The sequence below is a fragment of the Geotrypetes seraphini genome, chromosome 2, assembly GCF_902459505.1.
Source record: "Geotrypetes seraphini chromosome 2, aGeoSer1.1, whole genome shotgun sequence".
Taxonomy (NCBI): Eukaryota; Metazoa; Chordata; class Amphibia; order Gymnophiona; family Dermophiidae; genus Geotrypetes; species Geotrypetes seraphini.
Genome location: NC_047085.1, coordinates 120,316,521 through 120,335,290, shown reverse-complemented (window position 1 = coordinate 120,335,290; position 18,770 = coordinate 120,316,521). Strand labels below are relative to the sequence as shown.

General features: G+C 38.3%; 1 protein-coding gene across 6 annotated transcripts in view; it reads right to left on the bottom strand.

Annotated features, from left to right (window-relative positions):
• The window catches only part of RB1CC1 (RB1 inducible coiled-coil 1), a 325,791-nt gene that overhangs the window by 92,234 nt on the left and 214,787 nt on the right, over nt 1-18,770 (bottom strand). For all 6 annotated transcript variants that reach the window (XM_033933671.1, XM_033933675.1, XM_033933676.1 and 3 more), the window contains 2 exons: nt 14,513-14,639; nt 6,450-8,368 (listed from right to left, as the gene is read on the bottom strand). In XM_033933671.1, coding sequence (XP_033789562.1) covers nt 6,450-8,368; nt 14,513-14,639 — 2,046 coding nt within the window. The remainder of the gene's footprint in view (nt 1-6,449; nt 8,369-14,512; nt 14,640-18,770) is intronic.

Below are 18,770 nucleotides of genomic sequence, written 5' to 3'. Positions count from 1 at the left end.
TGGCCATTTTTTTGCACAAAAATCTTGGTTATATTCGAGTATATATGGTACTTTGCTTGAAGAAACTGGGAAACACTGATCTACACAAACACACATCATACTTTCAGCAATGTAAAACTATTATGGAAATATTCAGAAAGTAAAAAAGAAACCAAAATATCTTGGTTGCCTAAGTCTTTATACCCCTTGACTTTATAATTCTTAGAAGTCCATTCATTTGTGTATTTAGCAGCAAGATCTCCTCTGACTTCCCCACTTGACATACTAAGAAGGTTATATTAGATATGACCCACAGCCAAAATAATTTTAGGGATAAGTTTGAGTACTATCAGCTCATGGTGGTGGTGGGGAACAAGCTGGAAGATAACATAATGCTGAATACAGTTTAGAGAGCACTGATTTTTTGAGGACTACAGGAGTGATGTCCTTTCTTCTGACTCTATTCATTCTGAAGGCAGACAGGAAAGATGTATTTTTCATGCAGCTATGAAAGAAATATTTGGGCATAAATTTCTAATATCTCCTAATTTATGAAAAGCTATTCAAGAAAAAAAGAAAAATTTGAGGAATAAAAAATAAGTCTTGCTGGGAGCCATCTTTTTATTGAGGTGTCCATACCAATGTGAGATAAAACTTGAACTTAAGGCGACAGCATAGGTTGGCTGTGCGTTTGCTCCTGAGAGTCTCCTCTTGGCAGTTACTTTTTCAGTATTCTAATAAAATTTCCTACCTTAAGGATGCTGAAGTGGAGAGGGAGAAGCGTCGTTGGGGCCTCGCGGCGCTCCGGGACTCCCGTGGTCGGCGGTATTGAGGAGCTCATCCGGCGCATGCAGGGCATGCCGACAGTGTCAGAGTTACCCCCGCTGGAGACGCTGCAGGGAAGCGGCACGCAGCAGTCCTCCTTGGGGCTTGAGACGACCTTCAGCCCTGACACGCGAGCACCGCCCCCGCATCCCCGGACAATCAGTTTTTTCCAAGGGAGGAGGAGTTTCCGGGAGCCGGAGTGCTTCCTCCTCCAGAGGCAGTAGAGATTGGTGCGGGGAGTGGAGATTCGGGCTCCCAGCTTTTCCAAAGGAGCCTGAACATGGAGTTGGATGCTTCAACAGCTATGGGGGCTGGTTCGGTCTAGCCAGAACAGCAGTGGGAAGACTTGCCAGTGGGTGAGCATAAAACTATACATTTATAATTTCCTCAACTTAACAAGCTCCAGGAACTAACTTTGGACGCCCCGTGGGACTTGGTAGCTACTATTCCTAAAACTAAAGCCTCTCAACTTTATCAAGTGGAAGAACGATTTAAAGAGCATGATAAAGATATTTCTGGATTGAAGAAAATTACTTGCGATTTTAAATCACAAGTAGAAAATCAACAAGACATTAAATCTTCTAGATTAGTACAGGAGACACTAATTAAGGACAATACGAACTTAAGAAGAAAGCTTGAATCACTCAAAAATTTTTCAAGAAGTAATAATCTTAGACTAATTAATTTCCCTAGGATTGTTACAACTCCTAGGGAAATGTTGAACCGGTATTTAACGGAAATATTGGAAATTCCTGAATCCTCTATCCCACCTCTCATACAGGTTTATTATCTTCCTGAAAGACCTTAAGGACCAAAAGAATCCACAAGAAGTGATTCAAGATCCACTGGACATATCAGCTTTATTAGAGACTTCTGATAGGGAAGTAGCCACCCCAGCTACCTTGCTTCTTTCAGTCGCCCTTACCTTAGACAAAATTTGGCTATTGAAATTATACTTTAAAAACAAACACAAAGAGTTCTTAGGACTGAAAGTTCAAATGTTTCCCAACTTGACTAGGGACACACAGAGGCTTAGGAAATAATTTTTATTATTAAGACCAGCTATTACAGCCTTGGGTGCTACCTTTTTTCTTTGATACTCCTGTAAATGTATTATTCATTATAAGTCACATAAATTTGTTTTCTTTGAGCCCTCACAACTGACAACATTCCTGTCTCTGTCGAGGCTGGAGAATGCTCAATGAAGGATAGATGACTGCCCTTAGCACAGATTAACCTATAACCATCTTTTCTTCTTTCAATTAATTGCTTAAATTCCGTTTAATTCAATTTTGGATCCTATATGAGGACTTGAGCAAGATTTAAGATAGGATTTATTTCTTGAATTTCTATTCCTTGTTTTAGATGGTTTTTCTTTATTTCTTGAATCTTGCTTTCTGTACAAGTTAAACTTGATTGTGTATATTTGAAAATTTATAAATAAATAAACCCCCCCCCCCAAAAAAAACCAAACCTTGAACTTAAAAACATATTTTAAGAAACTTATCAATTGAGTATTTTCCTGCAGGAGAGGACTAAATTATGCTGCTGGGTCTAGTAATAATATTTGATATAACACATGGCCATCTCAGTTTCCAGCATGGTTGGCGTGATTTTTTGTTTGCAATTTTTCTTTTTATTAGCCTAAATGCATCCCTATTGTAGAGGTATGAAAGTTGTCCTGCTTGTCTTTTTCCAGAATTCTTATTTTTCTTACTACGAATATGTTATCTTGCTTATGGTTTTTTTGTTTTCCAGTTTCAAGAATTACAACAACCTTCCTCAATCATTTCCTTATCCTACAGCTACTGACTATGGAGGGATAGTCTGATCAAAACAGTGTCATTCTTGTGCCAGACTATTTCTACTTTACCATGATAGCCTTCTAAGGATCTGAAGACTGAAAGATCCTCTCAATCTTTATACTTTGGAGCAAAGGTGGCAGAGGGGAGATATGAGACGTTTAAATTTCTACGTTATATAAATGTGCATGAGTCGAGTCTCTTTCATTTGAAAGGAAACTCTGTAATGAGAGGGCACAGGATGAAGTTAAGAGGTGAAATGCTTCGGAGGAAATACTATTTATGAAAAGGTGGTAGATGCGTGGATGTAGATAATTAGCCATCCCTAACCCTGCCTATATTGTGCACAACGTGGACCTCCTCTTGTAATGGAGGCTTTCTAAAGTCACTTGCAAAACTCACAAGGTAAACTTTGTCAATTCAATTTTATAAACAGCTATCTCACTCTGACAAATTATACTAGACACTGTGGTGTAAAGGCCTCTCGCATGAACCACCACTTTAAACAAAACGAGCCTCAGAGCTAGAGGTACGGCGAATAACGCCAGAGCCTCTGCAATTATTCAGCTGACCTGCTTCAATCATCAGCTCCTCTTACAACCAGCGGCCACCATGGAAAAAACTCCATCAGGAGAAAAAAAACTGTGACGCAACTGGTTGTAGAGACTTACCTAGCTTAAAGCTCTTATGCACCCCAGTGTTTAGAAATGTGGTAATACAAAAAAACATAAACATCACAGAACACACACAAACAAGCCAAGTACTTAGCTGCACAAATAGGGTCGTCCTTCCGGAGAAAAAAACGTGATGTATATTTCCCAACACAGACCATTTGTAGTCTTCTCATGGGGCTGTGCTTTAAATCTTCGGTGCTCTCCACTCCTAATCACAGTTCCCAAGAGAGCACCTATATCCTCTAGATCAGGGATCTCAAAGTCCCTCCTTGAGGGCCGCAATCCAGTCGGGTTTTCAGAATTTCCCCAATGAATATGCATTGAAAGCAGTGCATGCACACAGATCTCATGCATATTCATTGGGGAAATCCTGAAAAATCCCTCCTTGAGGGACTGCGGCCCTCAAGGAGGGAGTTTAAGACCCCTGCTCTAGATGCACTTGAACACGTACTATTTGCAATACTTCAAAGTCCCAAAGTCCTTACGCAGCTACCATCAGCACTCCCGGCCAGTGGCAGAAAATCCAAATCCTTTCCTTGACAAGACCCTTGTTTCACTATATCCCACTGCCTCAGGAGAAAAGGGCTAATCACAAACACAAACTTCATTTCTTCTTGTTATCTGGACAGAGAACCAACAAGAGCTATATGACTTTGTACAGGAATTAAACCGCTACCATTCTACCATCAAATTTGACTGCACTATGGACAGACATTGTGTAACATTCAAGAAGGAGTTTTTTCCACCTCTGTGTTTGTGAAGCCCTCTGATCATAATACTCTGTTGGCATTCAACAGTATGTATCCCAGCCATGTTAAGACAAGCATCCCTTTATCTCTATTTTTACGTTACTGCCGGATTTGTGATTCCACTGATATCTATAAACAGGCTGCTGGGAACTTGAAAAAGAAGTTGGAAGAACGGGGTTATCCCAAATCTGCTGTGCACAAGGCCTATAAAAGATCTTTGTATAATGATCGTGATGCTCTACGTCAAGAAAAGCGAAAATCTGAGGTGGAGAATACCACTCAGTGCTTTCTGAAATTTAATAGTTCATCCAATCTTTTGGCTAAAGTGATACATAAACATCTTCCCCTTTTTGAAGTTCATCTGGTACTGTCCCAAATCAAATGTCAGGTGGATTTTTCGAGGAATATGAATATAGCTGACATGGTCAGCAAATTGGATGTGCAGTTGTGCCGCATGATTGAGAGTGGAGTAAGGGGGCACAAAAAATGTACTCACTGTTCTGTCTGGGGAATCATGGAAGAATGTGAAGAGTTTCATTAGGCGAAGATAGGTTTTCGGAGGAAATTGAGATATAATACGTCCTATGACTCAGTGGGGATAATTTATATTGTTAGATGCCCCTGCGATAAGATCTACATGGGGCAAACTTCTAGATCTTTTAAAACCCATCTGATAGAACATCGGTCATGTATTAAACACATAAAAAGTGAAGCCCCGATGGTGCAACACTATATGACTGTTGGACACACATTTGAAGATTTCAAATGTCTGGTTTTGGAAAAACTTTTTATAGGTAAGAGAGGGGGATTTCAAAAGAAAACTGAGACAAAGGGAACAATTTTGGATTTACACTTTGCAATCAATGGAACCTTGCGGGTTAAACAGTACCATCAAGATCTGATGAGCCCTTTAAACTTTCCTCCTGTAGCTCATCACGTGTTGTGACATGCGTGTGGGGGTGGGTGTTTAAATTTGCCTGCCTCTCCTGAGTCAATGCTGTGGTGATAGAAGAAATGAAGTATACTATGTGTTTGTAATTAGCCCTTTTCTTCTGAGGCAGCGGGATATAGTAAAACAAGGCTCTTGTCGAGGAAGGGACCTGGATTTGGATTTTCTGCCACTGGCCGGGAGTGCTGATGGAAGCTGTGTAAGGACTTTGAAGTATTGCAAATAGGACTTGTTCAAGTGCATCTAGAAGATATAGGTGCTCTCTTGGGAACTGTGATTAGGAGTGGAGAGCACCGAAGATTTAAAGCACAGCCCCGTGAGAGGTCTGTATTGGTCAAATGGTCTGTATTGAGAAATATACATCATGTTTTTTTTCTCCAGAAGGACGCCCCTATTTGTGTAGCTAAGTACTTGGCTTGTTTGTGTGTGTATTTTGTGATGTTTATGTTTTTTGTATCTAGACACTGGGGTGCATAGAGCTTTAAGCTAGGTAAGACTCTACAACTGGTTGCATCACGGTTTTTACTCCTGGTGGAGTTTTTTCCGTGGTGGCTGCCAGTTGTAAGAGGAACCGATGATTGAAACAGGTCAGCTGAGTAGCTGAATAATTACAGGGGCTCTGGCATTATTCGCCGTACCTCTAGCTCCGAGGCTCGTTTTGTTTAAAGTGGTGATTCATGCGAGAGGCCTGTACACCACAGTGTCTAGTATAATTTGTCAGAGTGGGATAGCGGCTTTCTGAAGTCACCATCTACACATGTAGCTAATCCATGTATGTAAAGCTGCTATTTACTTATAGAAATGCTTCTAAAATAAAGACCTTATCTATTCTTTAATATCTGAAACATTTAAAATTGAATAATTCACAAATTAAAAGCCAGTCCTCCCTGATATTCAACACTATTTAGCTGGCTAGAGGCTCCTGGCTGGTTAGCTGCTAATATTCAGCAGGAGATAGCTGGTTAGCTCTGCTGAATGTTTATGGTTAGCGGCCAGAACTAGCCACAATTATTAAAACACTGGCCAGCTAAGTTTAGTGGGTAAAATGGACTACATAAATAGCAGTCCTACCTTTGTCCGCTATTAACCATCCAGCACTGAATATTTGCTTAGCCAGTTAAGTTAGAGCTTGCCAAAATAAAACTGGATATTCAATGCCTATTGTCGGAAATGGCCTGGCATTGAATATGTGGGTTGAGTGCCGGCATTGGGCGGACAGTGCACTGCCTGGTGCCAGCTGAATATCAGGCCCAGTATGTTTAACGCAAGACAACTTGCACAACTGTAAGTAAAGCAATGACTGATTGTTCTATGAAACTAAAAAGCAAGCAGCAACAAATAGTGATAATTTTATGCAGTTGATAACAGGACTTGTATATGACCCAAATGTAATAAATGGTATCTCACACAATTGAAATTTTGGATGCATTTATCTTACTGATCACATGTAACAGACCATCCTAATTCATACCTCTGGTTTACTTGATTCTCAAGTTGTTGTATCTTTTCTAAAAGTTTTTTCTCAATAGCTTCCCTCTGTAATTCAAACTCTTTGAGGGCAATTTCAACTGCTTCCTGTTTTTCACAACTGAACTTTTGAAGAAGCAGCTGTTTGTCTTGTTCTTGAGTAGTCAATAGGTGCTCTTTTTCCTCCTCAATTTTAAGGATAGCAGCTTCATATTTTTCTTTCTGTTCCCGGAGTGCAGTATCTTCCCCTTCCTTTTGTTTGTCAAGTGCTTTCACTTGATCCTCTAACTTGCTCATTACTTCAACTGTTTGCTCTTGTAGTCTTTTCTCTACTTCTAATGTTTGTTGATATAATGAAGTTACCTTGTTTAATTCAGCTCTAAGAAAAGTTATTTCCTCTTCATGCCTATTCATTAATTCTGAAATGCAGTGGTCTTTTTCAATTATCATTAATGCTCTTAGCTCTGCTAAGCCCACTTCATAATCATCATTATTATCTTGAATCCTCTGATTTAATTTTCTTATTTCCTGTCTTAAACTCTCAGTTTCTTCAACAAGCTGAGATTTTAAGCTTTCTTGTTGTTGGGCTTTACTTTCCTCCAGCAGCAGTTTAACATCATCTGTTTCTGCTTCTTTTAGTGCCAGTTCAACCTCTAATTTACATCTCAAATCAGAAAGTTCAGAAACTTTATGTCTTAGCTCTTGCATCTGCTGCTCTTTTTCATGAACAATTGCAACATGAGATTCCTGCAACTGGTCAATTTGTAGCTGATTGTCTCTCTTTATTTTCTCTATCTTTTCAATGTGATCATTTATTATTTTTTCAAATTCTCGTGCATGTGTGACTAGTAGATTCTCTTCTAGTTCTTTTAAATGAGTTTGTTCTACACTCTGAAGCTCTTCTCTCAGAAGTCTCATTTTCTCATCATTTTCAATATGAAGCATTTTTAATTCTTCTAACATTTTTTCTCTTAAATGTTTAAGGTTCAGAAGTTCACTATTTTGATCCTTTACTGTATTTTCCAAGTCAATCAATTTCTGATCTTGTTCGTTGTGTAAACACACAAATGCCTCCTTTTCATTCTTAACCAAAGCAAATTCATTATCCTTATTTTGCATGATCTCTTCAAGATCTCTTAAATCTTCTTTCAATTTGTTTATAATTTTTTCATTTTCATCTCTATCCTTATGTAATGTTTTAAGTTTGCGTTCATATTCAACTTCTAAAGTCAGCAATTGTTTCTGATGTTTTTCTTTTAGTGCCGTCTCTATAGAAAGTTTTACTTTTTCAATAATGTTTCTGATTTCTAATGATACACATTTTATATTACCAGTAAAGTCACACTGTTCTTTTTGTACAAGTGTTCTGAAATGACACAAGTCTTCTTTGATAGTTCTCAAACTGAACTGGGATTCCTGAGCAGAAACTCTACATGCTTCCATGAAAGCTTTCAAAGATGCATTCTCCATACAATCCTCTTTAATACAACCTTTTGTGTCTTGCATACGTCGGTTATCTATAGCATTGATAACTGATGAATACAGCGATTCCACCATCATTTCTGGACTTTGTGGGTCACTTATTACACCAGGGGAAGCTGGGTTTTCTTCTATGACAAACTCATTTACTGCTGACATAAAATCAGACTCTGGACTCTCTGCAAGCGAGTCTAAGTCTAAAGACCCCTGCTTAAGTGCCTGCTCTATGTTTGGATGAACAATTGTTTCAAAATCAAAGGTATGGGCATCAATACTATCTGGTGACAATTCTTCTAGTGGAGCAGGAAGGCTAACAAGAGGACACAGGGGACCATGAAGATTGAGTGATGAAGGTGCTCTAGAAGAGGTAGCAGCTGTAGTTCCTACTGTATTTTCCATTCCTGGTGTTGTAACAGATTGTGGAGATGGCTGATTATTAGATGCCTGCAAGTAATAATTTAAAAAAAACTCAATGAAAAATGGAAACTATTCATTTTTACTTGGCAACAATATATTATATTAAAATTTGTATCAGAAAAATCATTACTCATTTCTGGTTTAATTTTTAAAGCAAAAGTAAATATTGCAACAACAAGTTCTGGAAGAAAATAAATAGAAAATGATCTCCAGAATTCTTTTAACCTCAAATAAACATATAGTAGAGCACCTATATCCAGGCAGTTGGGACAAAGTCCTTTCAAAATAAAGGATATCACACTGGTATTCTCTATTCTATTCAACCTCATAACAGCATAATTCTAGTCTACTTACCTCTGTAACCATTTCTGGTTCAATTTTTCTGCAACTTTCTCCTCTAGCCTCCCACTCCCATGTGGTGCAGAATCTGGGATGATCTACTTGAACTGTATACAGATTTTCTCTACAAAAGACAATTCAGTTCAAATAGACAATCAATAGCAGCGTTTCTCCACTCAGTCTTAGAGTACCCCCTTGCCAGTAAGGTTTTCAGGATATCCACAAAGAATATGAATGAAAGAAATTTGCATATAATGGTGGTAGTGTATGCAAATAAAATTTATGCATATTCATTGTGGATATCTTGAAAACCTCACTGGCAAGGGGGTACTCCAGGACCGAGTGGAGAAACACTGATCTATGGCACATTATAAAATAGCCAGGTCATCCAGAAAGTAGTTTATATGTAATGGCTCTTTGTAGACAAGCAGAATAAATTAGATATGCACGTGGGCAACATAATCTCATGATGTGAACAGAGTAGCTTTCTAAAAACTCAGAATTAACTAGTAAAGTTTCTAGCAAGAGTGGTCTCCCATGTATTTATGCCCCATGCTTGTACCTCAGTTCATAAATCAGATGTCAAGTCTATAAAGTGGCATCTATATTTAGGTGCCTAGAAGGTGCCTATTCTGACTCTATTCTATGAAGGAAAGTAGGTGTCTACTTTGTGGAATTCTAGCACAACCAGGCACATACCAGGAGATAAGGTGTTAACTTATAGTATTCTACAGATTACACATATAAGTGTACACTTCAGTCAAGCCAATGTCCACCTTCAAAGTGTGAACATACTTAAAGGATATAATTATTGCTATTTATACACAATTTCCCCTGAATTCTACATATGGCACCCAAATCTGAGGGCTGAAATTTTGGTATTAATTGAAGATGCACGTTCGAATAAATTGTTTAAAGGGCTATCTAGCAATCAATTGACATTAACATTAATAATTAGAATTAATTGGCAAACTGGGATCTGTGCATACATCTGCTTGCACGTTATTCTATAAGATAAAGGACCTAAATTCTGTAGTGTACAACACAAAGGGGGAAGGGTTGTGGCTAAGAATGGAGCAGAGGCGTTCTAAAATGTTGTGTGTGTTTTATGTCAATTCTATTTTATGGAAGGCAGAAGTCATGTCAAACAAACAAGAAAAGTACAAAAGGAAGTGGGAATGGACAATGAACACCCCACTGAAAATCACTGATGTAAAACCAACTTGTTTATTTCAGAAAAGGACACAAGCAGAAGCTGTGGACCCGATACAGCACTGTGTTTCGGCATCAGAGGAATGCCTGCATCTGGGGTCACTTTAGGGATTCTGATATCCCAGCTCAGGTTTTTTGCTTGCAGTTGGTGACAAGCAACACTCTGTAGCTGGGCTCGTTCCAACTCAGAAAGACTCTGTAGGAGAACCGGCTGCAGCCTCACACTCTGCCCAAACATTAGCACCCAGGTATAGTTACCCTCAGCCAAACAGACATCAAACATTCCCTGGACACTCTCACATACATTCCATTCCTTTTCCCCGGGCTCCTCCTTAGCCTACAGTTAGGGAAATTTCTCCTGTGGAAGCCTCTCCCTTGGGAAAAGGAATGGGCTGAGCCTGTTTCTTATATTCCATGGTGGAAGAACAGATCCGCCGTATCCTGAAGAACTGACTTATGGGCAAAGACGGTTTTAACCTTACTGGGTGACAACTCTAGTAATGCAAACAAGTATTAAGTCGATCTTCTTACGAAAAACTGTAGTAGTTAATGTGGTACCCTGCTTGATCACTCTTGTGTCCAAAGTATCTCTGTTTGTTGTCATTGTGAATTTTAGATGACAATTCAATGTATTTAGCCACTCTTTGAATTCCAATAATGCTGTCTCAGTGTGAGTTCAAAAATACATGGTCAATGAAGCGGACCCAGGTCCATACATGATGGAACCATTCAAAATAATTAAGGAAGGACTCCTCAAAACCGGCTACATAAAGATCAGCAACACTAGGGGACATGGCAGTACCCATGGCCACCCCAAGTTACTGGAGATAGAAGCTCCCATCAAATTAAAAAAAAAAAATGCTTTGGAAGCACCACACGAGATAAGGCCATAAGGAAATCCTTATGGACACAATGGCTCAAACAACTCGCATTCAAAATATCATCATTAATTGGTAGGGCTTCACATTGCAGGATATTATTGTAAAGAGCCTCTAAATCCATAGAAGCTAATATACCAGAGGATTCAATTTCCAATGTCCGCATCCGAGAAAGAAAATGAGTAGTATCCATTATATATGATCTAGATTTGGTCACTTCCAATTTTTAAAAATGGTCCACAAATTTTGACGGGGATCTAAGATAGTACCCCTAGGGGACACAATGGGTCCAGGAGGGTTCTGCAAACTTTTGGGACTGTATAGAAAGTAGGTCCACGTTTGGGAGACTGAGTCAAAAATTTCATTTCACCTTTTGTAATCTGGTTACTCTCAAATGTTGTATGGGCCAGTTGGAAGATTTGATCCCATAGTATGGTAGTTGGATCGCCTGGCAACAATTGATAAAATTCTGTGTTATTAAGATATTCCCCTACTTGACTCCTATATTGTTCCACAGTTTGTACTACCACAGCTCCACTCTTATCAGTGGGTTTAATCACTAAACAAGAGTCTTTGCATAAGGACTGAAGGACACTATATTGGCTCCTAGTTAAGTTGGTATGAGTCCTCTTTCTATGGTTGTCTAATTGATCCATATCTCTCAATACCAAATCACAAAAAATTTGAATATTGAGATCCATACGACCAAGGGGAGTCCAACGTGAGGGAGTTCTATAAACAGAAGTATCATAAACAGAGGCATTTTGAGAAAAATATAGTTTTATTTGCAAACTCTGAGTTAATCTGGCAATATCCCGGTGAACAGTGAATCTGTCAAATTGAGAAGTAGGGACAAAGACAAACCTTTGTCCAAAACTTGAATCTAAGATTCAGATAACCTAACTCCCAAGATATTTATAACTAGTGATTCAGTTGGTTTCATGAGCGTGTGTTGGGATGATTGTAGGTCTGAACCTGTGGCTGTTGTTGTCGCCTGATGCCCCTGCCCCCTCTGTTGCATTGTCATGGTCCCACTCAGCATCCTCGCCCTAAAAAAGCTGGAGATATTGCTGAGTTTGTGGTACCAAGGAACGGATTAATCCTGTTTCTATTATTTTCAATGGGAAAAATTGTCTTGGAACTTGAACGTTGTGGAACTTGAATGGGGTTCTGGAATGGATTAAGTTCAGATTCCAAGGTACCATTGTATATGCTTCTATTAAGCTCTGGTCCTGAGGGTATCAGGACAATAGATTTTGATGAAACAAAATAAAATTTGCAGATGACAAAAAACTATTTAGTGGAGTTGGGACTAAAGAGGACTGCAAGGAATTACAAAGGGACCTAAACAAACTAGAAGAGTGGGTGATGAGATGACAGATAAAATTTAATGTAGAGAAATGCAAAGTCTTGCACGTAGGGAACAGAAACCCAAAGTACAGCTATACGATGGGAGGGCTGGTAATGGGTGAAAGGACCCAAGAAAAGGACTTGGGGGTAATAGTAGACAACACAATGAAGCCTTCAGCAGCGGCCTCTAAGAAAGCGAATAGAATGCTAGGTATTATCAAGAAAGGCATTACAACCAGATCGAAAGAGGTCATCCTGCCGTTGTATCGGACAATGGTGCGCCCGCATCTGAAGTACTGCGTCCAATATTGGTCACCGTACCACACTGAGGTGTCACCTGCACATTTAAAATATTTCAACATTATAAGTGTTTTAGGCACTCAGGCCTGCTAGGGTTCCCGGTTTCATCTCCAGGTACTACTTAAACTGCAGACATTTAATTTGGTGTGCTCATGACTGCTGCAGTGAGAGTAAATACCATGGTGAGATCAAAAGAGCTGTCTGAGGCCTTCAGAAAGAAGATTGTAGCAGCTTATAAGTCTGGTAAGGCATTTAAAAAGATCTAAAAATAATTTGACATTAGCTATTCCATGGTCCAGAAAATAGTATACAAGTGGAGAGCTTTCCAAACAACTGCCAACATGCCCAAGTCTGGCTGTCCAAGCAAGTTGATCCCTAGAGCAGACCACAATATGCTAAAAGAAGTCTCCAAAAACCCTAAAATGGCCAGCTCACCATCATAGAATCCAGCATTAGTTCTACTGTGTATCAGAGGAGGCTTGAGGAACATGTGAGACCTTCTGTAAGAAAATTAAAGCTGAAGTGGAACTGGACCCTGCGACATGACAATGACCTAAAATATACCACTAAATTCACCAAGGACTAATATAAAACTGCCAGCTATTGTTTGCATTATAAGTGTTGAAGGGTGCTTGATTTAAAGAGTTAATAAACAAGTAAATGAGTAAACAAGTATAAAAAAAAATACAAAAAAAAAAAATTAATGGGGTATTTCTTCACCAATGATGATGTTCACAGCCCCATGAAAGTGTTTGCATTGAATATCTTAACACTTGGGCATTTGAGGTCTTTTCCTGTATTTTAAAACTAAATATATGTAGGAATACACTTTAAGCAGATAACTATATCCATTATCACATTATCTTTGGATTTATTTTGGATTATAGTTGGGTTTTCACCTGATTTTTGAGTTTCAGGAGTGATGCCACATAAAGGCATAGCCAAAAAATCTGTGAAAGAGTCTCCACCTCTAAAAAATTAGTATTTTGTTTTTATTTTATTTTTGTTTTGGTGCAGTTTATTCATCTCACTTTAGGACCATTATTCACTACAAAATGGTTGTCTGTAAGGGCTCATGTGCTAATTTTTGTTAACATACGCATGCTAATGGCAACTTTAGTGCATAGCCATTAATAGGGAAAATGGAAACTGGCCATTTTCTGGCTGAAGTAAAAATGGCCTTAGCGTATTTTAGGTGTGCAAATTTACACTTTCTATAGAGTTGGTGTAAATGCACATGCTTAGTGAAAGTAATCATATAGATTATAGTATGTTTTAGTCTTTGAACATAACTGCACCCTGCCCAGGTTCCACCCTTTCCCTGCCCATGTGCATGACCACCTTCAAAGTACACATCAAAGAATATTGGTATGTACTTATAGAATGACGCTTGCTGAAAACCACTCATTTATACCATGAATATTCAAATATGCAGATAAATGACTAGAATATTAGCATTTAGGTACATATTTACCAGCTAAATTGAGGTAGCTCCTTAGAGAGCTACTCCTTTACTGTACACTAAGTTCAAAACTTTACTACACTTTAGTAAAAGAACCGCAAAATATAGTAAATAATAAACGGGATTTTTAATGGAAACTTACAACTAGAGTTAATAATGTGCATTGCCACAATAACATACACTATTAAAAACTCTAGAATTTAGGGCCCCTTTTACAAAGCCGCAGTAGTGATGCTGCAATGGTAAATGCACCAAAGCCCATTCAATTCCTATAGGTTTTGGTGAATTTATCAGAGCAGTATCATTACCGTGGTTTTGTAAAAAAAAAAACAAAAAAAAACCCAAAAAACAAAATCCTTTAATTTGGACGTTATAAATGGTTACTAAAAGTAAACTGAAAAAAAGTAACCATTATAAATGTAACTTTTAAGGGAAAGGAAAAGGGAATGTTATATATAGGTATTTATTTTGTACCTGGGGAAATGGAGAGTTAAGTGATTTGCCCAGAGTCATAAGGAGCTACAGTAAGAATAAAACCTAGTTCCTATGAGTCTCAGGCTGCTGCATTAACCAGAAGGCCAAACCTCCACTCAATTTTACAAAATCATAATGAAAAAGAATGGTAAATACCTTTTGCTCACTCAGCAGATCTGTAATGGTTTGTGACATTTCATCCAAACTTTGTGCTGCTTTCACTAGGTTATGCAGAGCAAGTATATGTTGGTTTAAAGGTTCAAAGTCACAAAGCAGGGGAATCCTTTAGAAACAAAAATACAAATTAAGATGAAATTAAATTTCTGTCTTAACCGAATAAAAAAATGCAAAACATTATTTATAAATGATTACTTATCAGGTGCATGATACTGCTAATTCAGGTTGGGTTTTGGTAAGAAATTGTGAATTTCACAGTCAATATTGAGATCAGACTTGAAACATCCACATCAGGCCATACCCAGGTCCAGTGGCTGAACGTAGACGTTTTTATTTAAAAAAAATAAGGACATTCAGATGTGTATGTGTATTTACCTGCATGTGCAATAGTAGCACCTTTTACAAATATACACATTAAAAAGACTGAAAGGCATGAAATTCAGCAGCTTCAACATGGAGACAGCAATTTCACAAACTTCCAAATGTAGTTGCTCCATTTTATAATCTAGACACGGGTGAGCCACCAATTATGTAGTAAAGCCACAATTTATATTTTTCTTTATTTTGAAGATATAAACAATGAAAGATTGCAGAATATTACTCCATTAATGCTGAAACAAACACTTTTTAATAAATCTGTGCATACCACAAAGCTTGAGTAAAAGCTGATTAGGAATATTTTTCTCAAACATGGAACATAGTAAATAATAGCAGATAAAGACAAGAATGATCCTTTCAGTCTGCCCAACAGTAACACTCATAAATTGAATTGTCTTTTTTCTTTGATATTACTGGTTGCTAGACTGTAGAAGTCCACCCAGAGCTACTGGAGTTACTGTCAAAGCTCACTCCAGCCTATACAAACTACATCATTTGCAGGATACAGACCACAAAAGTCTGCCCAGCACTTTCCTCATGTTCTAAATTACATTAATTCCATTTGAAGCCCTTCCCAGTTCCCTTTGCCACCCCCACATTCTAGTTTAATCACCTAGTAACAAACTGTCTGGATTTCTCAGCAAATAATCTCTTTCTCACCATAGAAAGATGTAAGCAGTCCCTACAATATAGCTTTTAGCTTTTCCATAAATTGCCCCATCCTCCTATGTATCTAAAGCCTTCTTTTTGAGACCAGGATCTGCGCCACTTATTTTTCTCTATCTTATAAAGCCTTTCCTCTTCCTTACTACAGGTTGGTAGTACCTAAGAAAAGGCTACAGTGTGTACCAAATACTTTAGACTTTTCCCCCAGCTTCTGGAACGCTGTCTGTGCTTCAAGCATGCCAGTTCATTTGTCCCCAACTGGATTACAATGTCTGTTTTAGAATTCTTACTTTCTTCTTTGATCACCATCAGTATGTGGTTGATATCTTATAAAGCCTTTCCTCTTCCTTACTACAGGTTGGTAGTACCTAAGAAAAGGCTACAGTGTGTACCAAATACTTTAGACTTTTCCCCCAGCTTCTGGAACGCTGTCTGTGCTTCAAGCATGCCAGTTCATTTGTCCCCAACTGGATTACAATGTCTGTTTTAGAATTCTTACTTTCTTCTTTGATCACCATCAGTATGTGGTTGATATCACTGCTGGCAGTGGATACTGGAAGGCATTTAACTTTGTTTGGAACCATGGATCAAGTCCCTAAATTAATGCCTCTGATAATGAAGTCTCCTAATAATAGAAGTTTTTTGCTTTTTGCTGTTTTGTTAGTGATTTTTGGGTGCTCTTTGTTTTGATTTACAGTCTTTGCTTGTAAACTCACTTCAGATACCGTTTTCTTTGCATCAGAATGCTCCAATACAGCAGAGGAATTATGTAAAGGCAATAACTGGCTAGGAGGATGCCTCTGTGTCTCTGGTCTTAATCTTCCAGAACCTACAGTTACCCATTATTCCTGGGCTCTGTGGCAGTAGTGGTAAATTGGCTGTAGGAAATGCAGTTCTGGAAGATCCTTTAATTACAGCCAACACCTTTCTGAGTCTGTTGATCTCCTCCTAGAAGAGAGTTGGCTACAGATGGGGCAAGCCTTAATTGACCAAATGGCTGTCATTAGGACTAATGAGGCACAATTACACAGAATGAAAGTCATGGAAGTTGGTTGAAATAAGTATGAACAGGTGTCCTGTGACTGATAGGTGATTTTTCTGGTTCCTACTATGATTGAAGAAAATTGCAAAATGAGTAGGTTACCTATACAGGGAAAGAAACCCTAAGGGTGGGTGCAGGGGAAGGAGGGAATATAAGTGTAGTAATCTGATTTTTGAACTATGAGGCACTATCAAAATCCAGTACCAATCTCAAAAGCCTAAAATATAAAATGAATAGCTAGCTTGATTATCAAGCCAAAGTTCTTAGCTTCAGTATTACAGCCTTTTTTTAACTGAATACCCAGCCCCCAAAGAGCACATATAAGCACTGTCTATTCAAATGAAATTGAACGCTGCTAAAACCAAATTGCTTTGGGTTGGGCCAAGATTAGAAAAACTCCCTTTCTCTGTTATACTGAAAACAGGCATTTCACTACATATAGATTTTTCATCTAGAGTCCTGGGTGTCATCTTGGACTCATCACTTACATTTCATGAACAGATAAATTCTTTTAACAAAAAAGTGTTTTTTTTTAGTCTGCGTATGTTGAGGAAGTTAGATCACTATTCCATCAAGAATACTTTTCAGTGTTGGTTCAATCCACTGTGCTTGCCCAGCTACATTACTGTAACTCAGTTTATCTGGGCATTAAGCAGGGCAGTCTAAAATGACTTCAGTTAATACAGAATACTGCAGCTAAGCTCATCTTTGGTCATGTATCCCCTCTGTTGAGAAAGCTTCACTGGCTCCCAGTTCGTTTTAGGATCCAGTTTAAATGTGCATGTATAATCTTTAAGCTTCTCTAAGGAATATTTGACCTATTAGTCCCCTTATGTTGGAATACCTTTAGATTCTGTCATCTGAGAAATACACAAAGATATAAGCTATCCTTCCCTTCCTTTAAGGGAATTAAATCTGCTGGGAAGCTTACTCAATCTTTTGCTTTCAAGTTTGTAGAGATCTGGAATGAACTCCCTGACTCTATTAGGCTTATAGGCCAGATGCAACTATTTCGTAAAACTCTGAAAACTTTGTTGTTCTTGCAATTTTTAAATGGTTTAACTACAGTCTCAATGAAATGATAATATTATAGTTCTTACTTTTCTCATGTTTCTTTTTCTATGTATTCTAGTCTTAATTATATGTGAACCGAGTCGAGCACCACTGGGAGATGACCCAATATATAAATAGAAGATTAGATTAGATATCAAGACGATTTCCTAAATATTAGCCAAACAAAGCAATTAAAGCAAAATATTTTCAGCAATGCAATGATAAAAAAAAGAAAAGTAAAATATGTGAACTTAAGTTTGAAAGCTCCTGTCAGTGCTATCAGCACTTCAAGAAGTGTAAAATGGGGAATAGACATGTAGATTTTTGATCAGCCCAAGGCACATCCAAATCATGCCTCTTGAAGTCCAGACTTTGAGTGGGTTATAAGTGACTCTTGTAAAGATAGAGAACCTAAACAAATGACTGTAAGAGATGAATAAACCCGACAATCACCTGATGGCTCTCCTTGACGGGAGGCCTGGATCAACCAATTGTCCAAATAGGGATGAATTCTGATGCCCTCTTTCTTAAGACATGCTATCACTACAGGAATTTCACCATTACTTTGGAGAAATTCCTGGGAGCTGTAAAATGGCTGAAAAGCATGGCATGAAACTAAAAGTGCTTCTCCAGAAGAGCAAAACGAAGGAAACACCAATGAGAGGGCCAGATCGGAATATTAAAATAGGCTTCCTTGAAATTCAGACTTGAGAACTCTCCAAGCTCACCACTGCAATGACCAAGCAAATGTTTCTATCCAGAAATGTCTCACTTTCAGAAACTGATTAATTTTTTTGAGGTCGAGAACCAGGTGATAGAATCCTTCCTTCTTTAGCTCCATGGAATAGTTGGAGTAATGGCCCTCTTCCCATTCAAGATTGGGAACTGGAGACACCGAAAGAACATCCTGCTTATTGAGCAAAGTGCTACGCAGGGACTCCAAGAAAAAAAATCTGTGATTTGAGAAGAGAATTCTAACTTCTTACCTTCTATGATAATATCTAGAACCTACTGGTTTATTGTGATTTTGGTCCACTCTCCATAAAAGTGGGATAAGCAACCTATCTGTTCTCCCAGAGAGTAGACAGTAGGGATGAT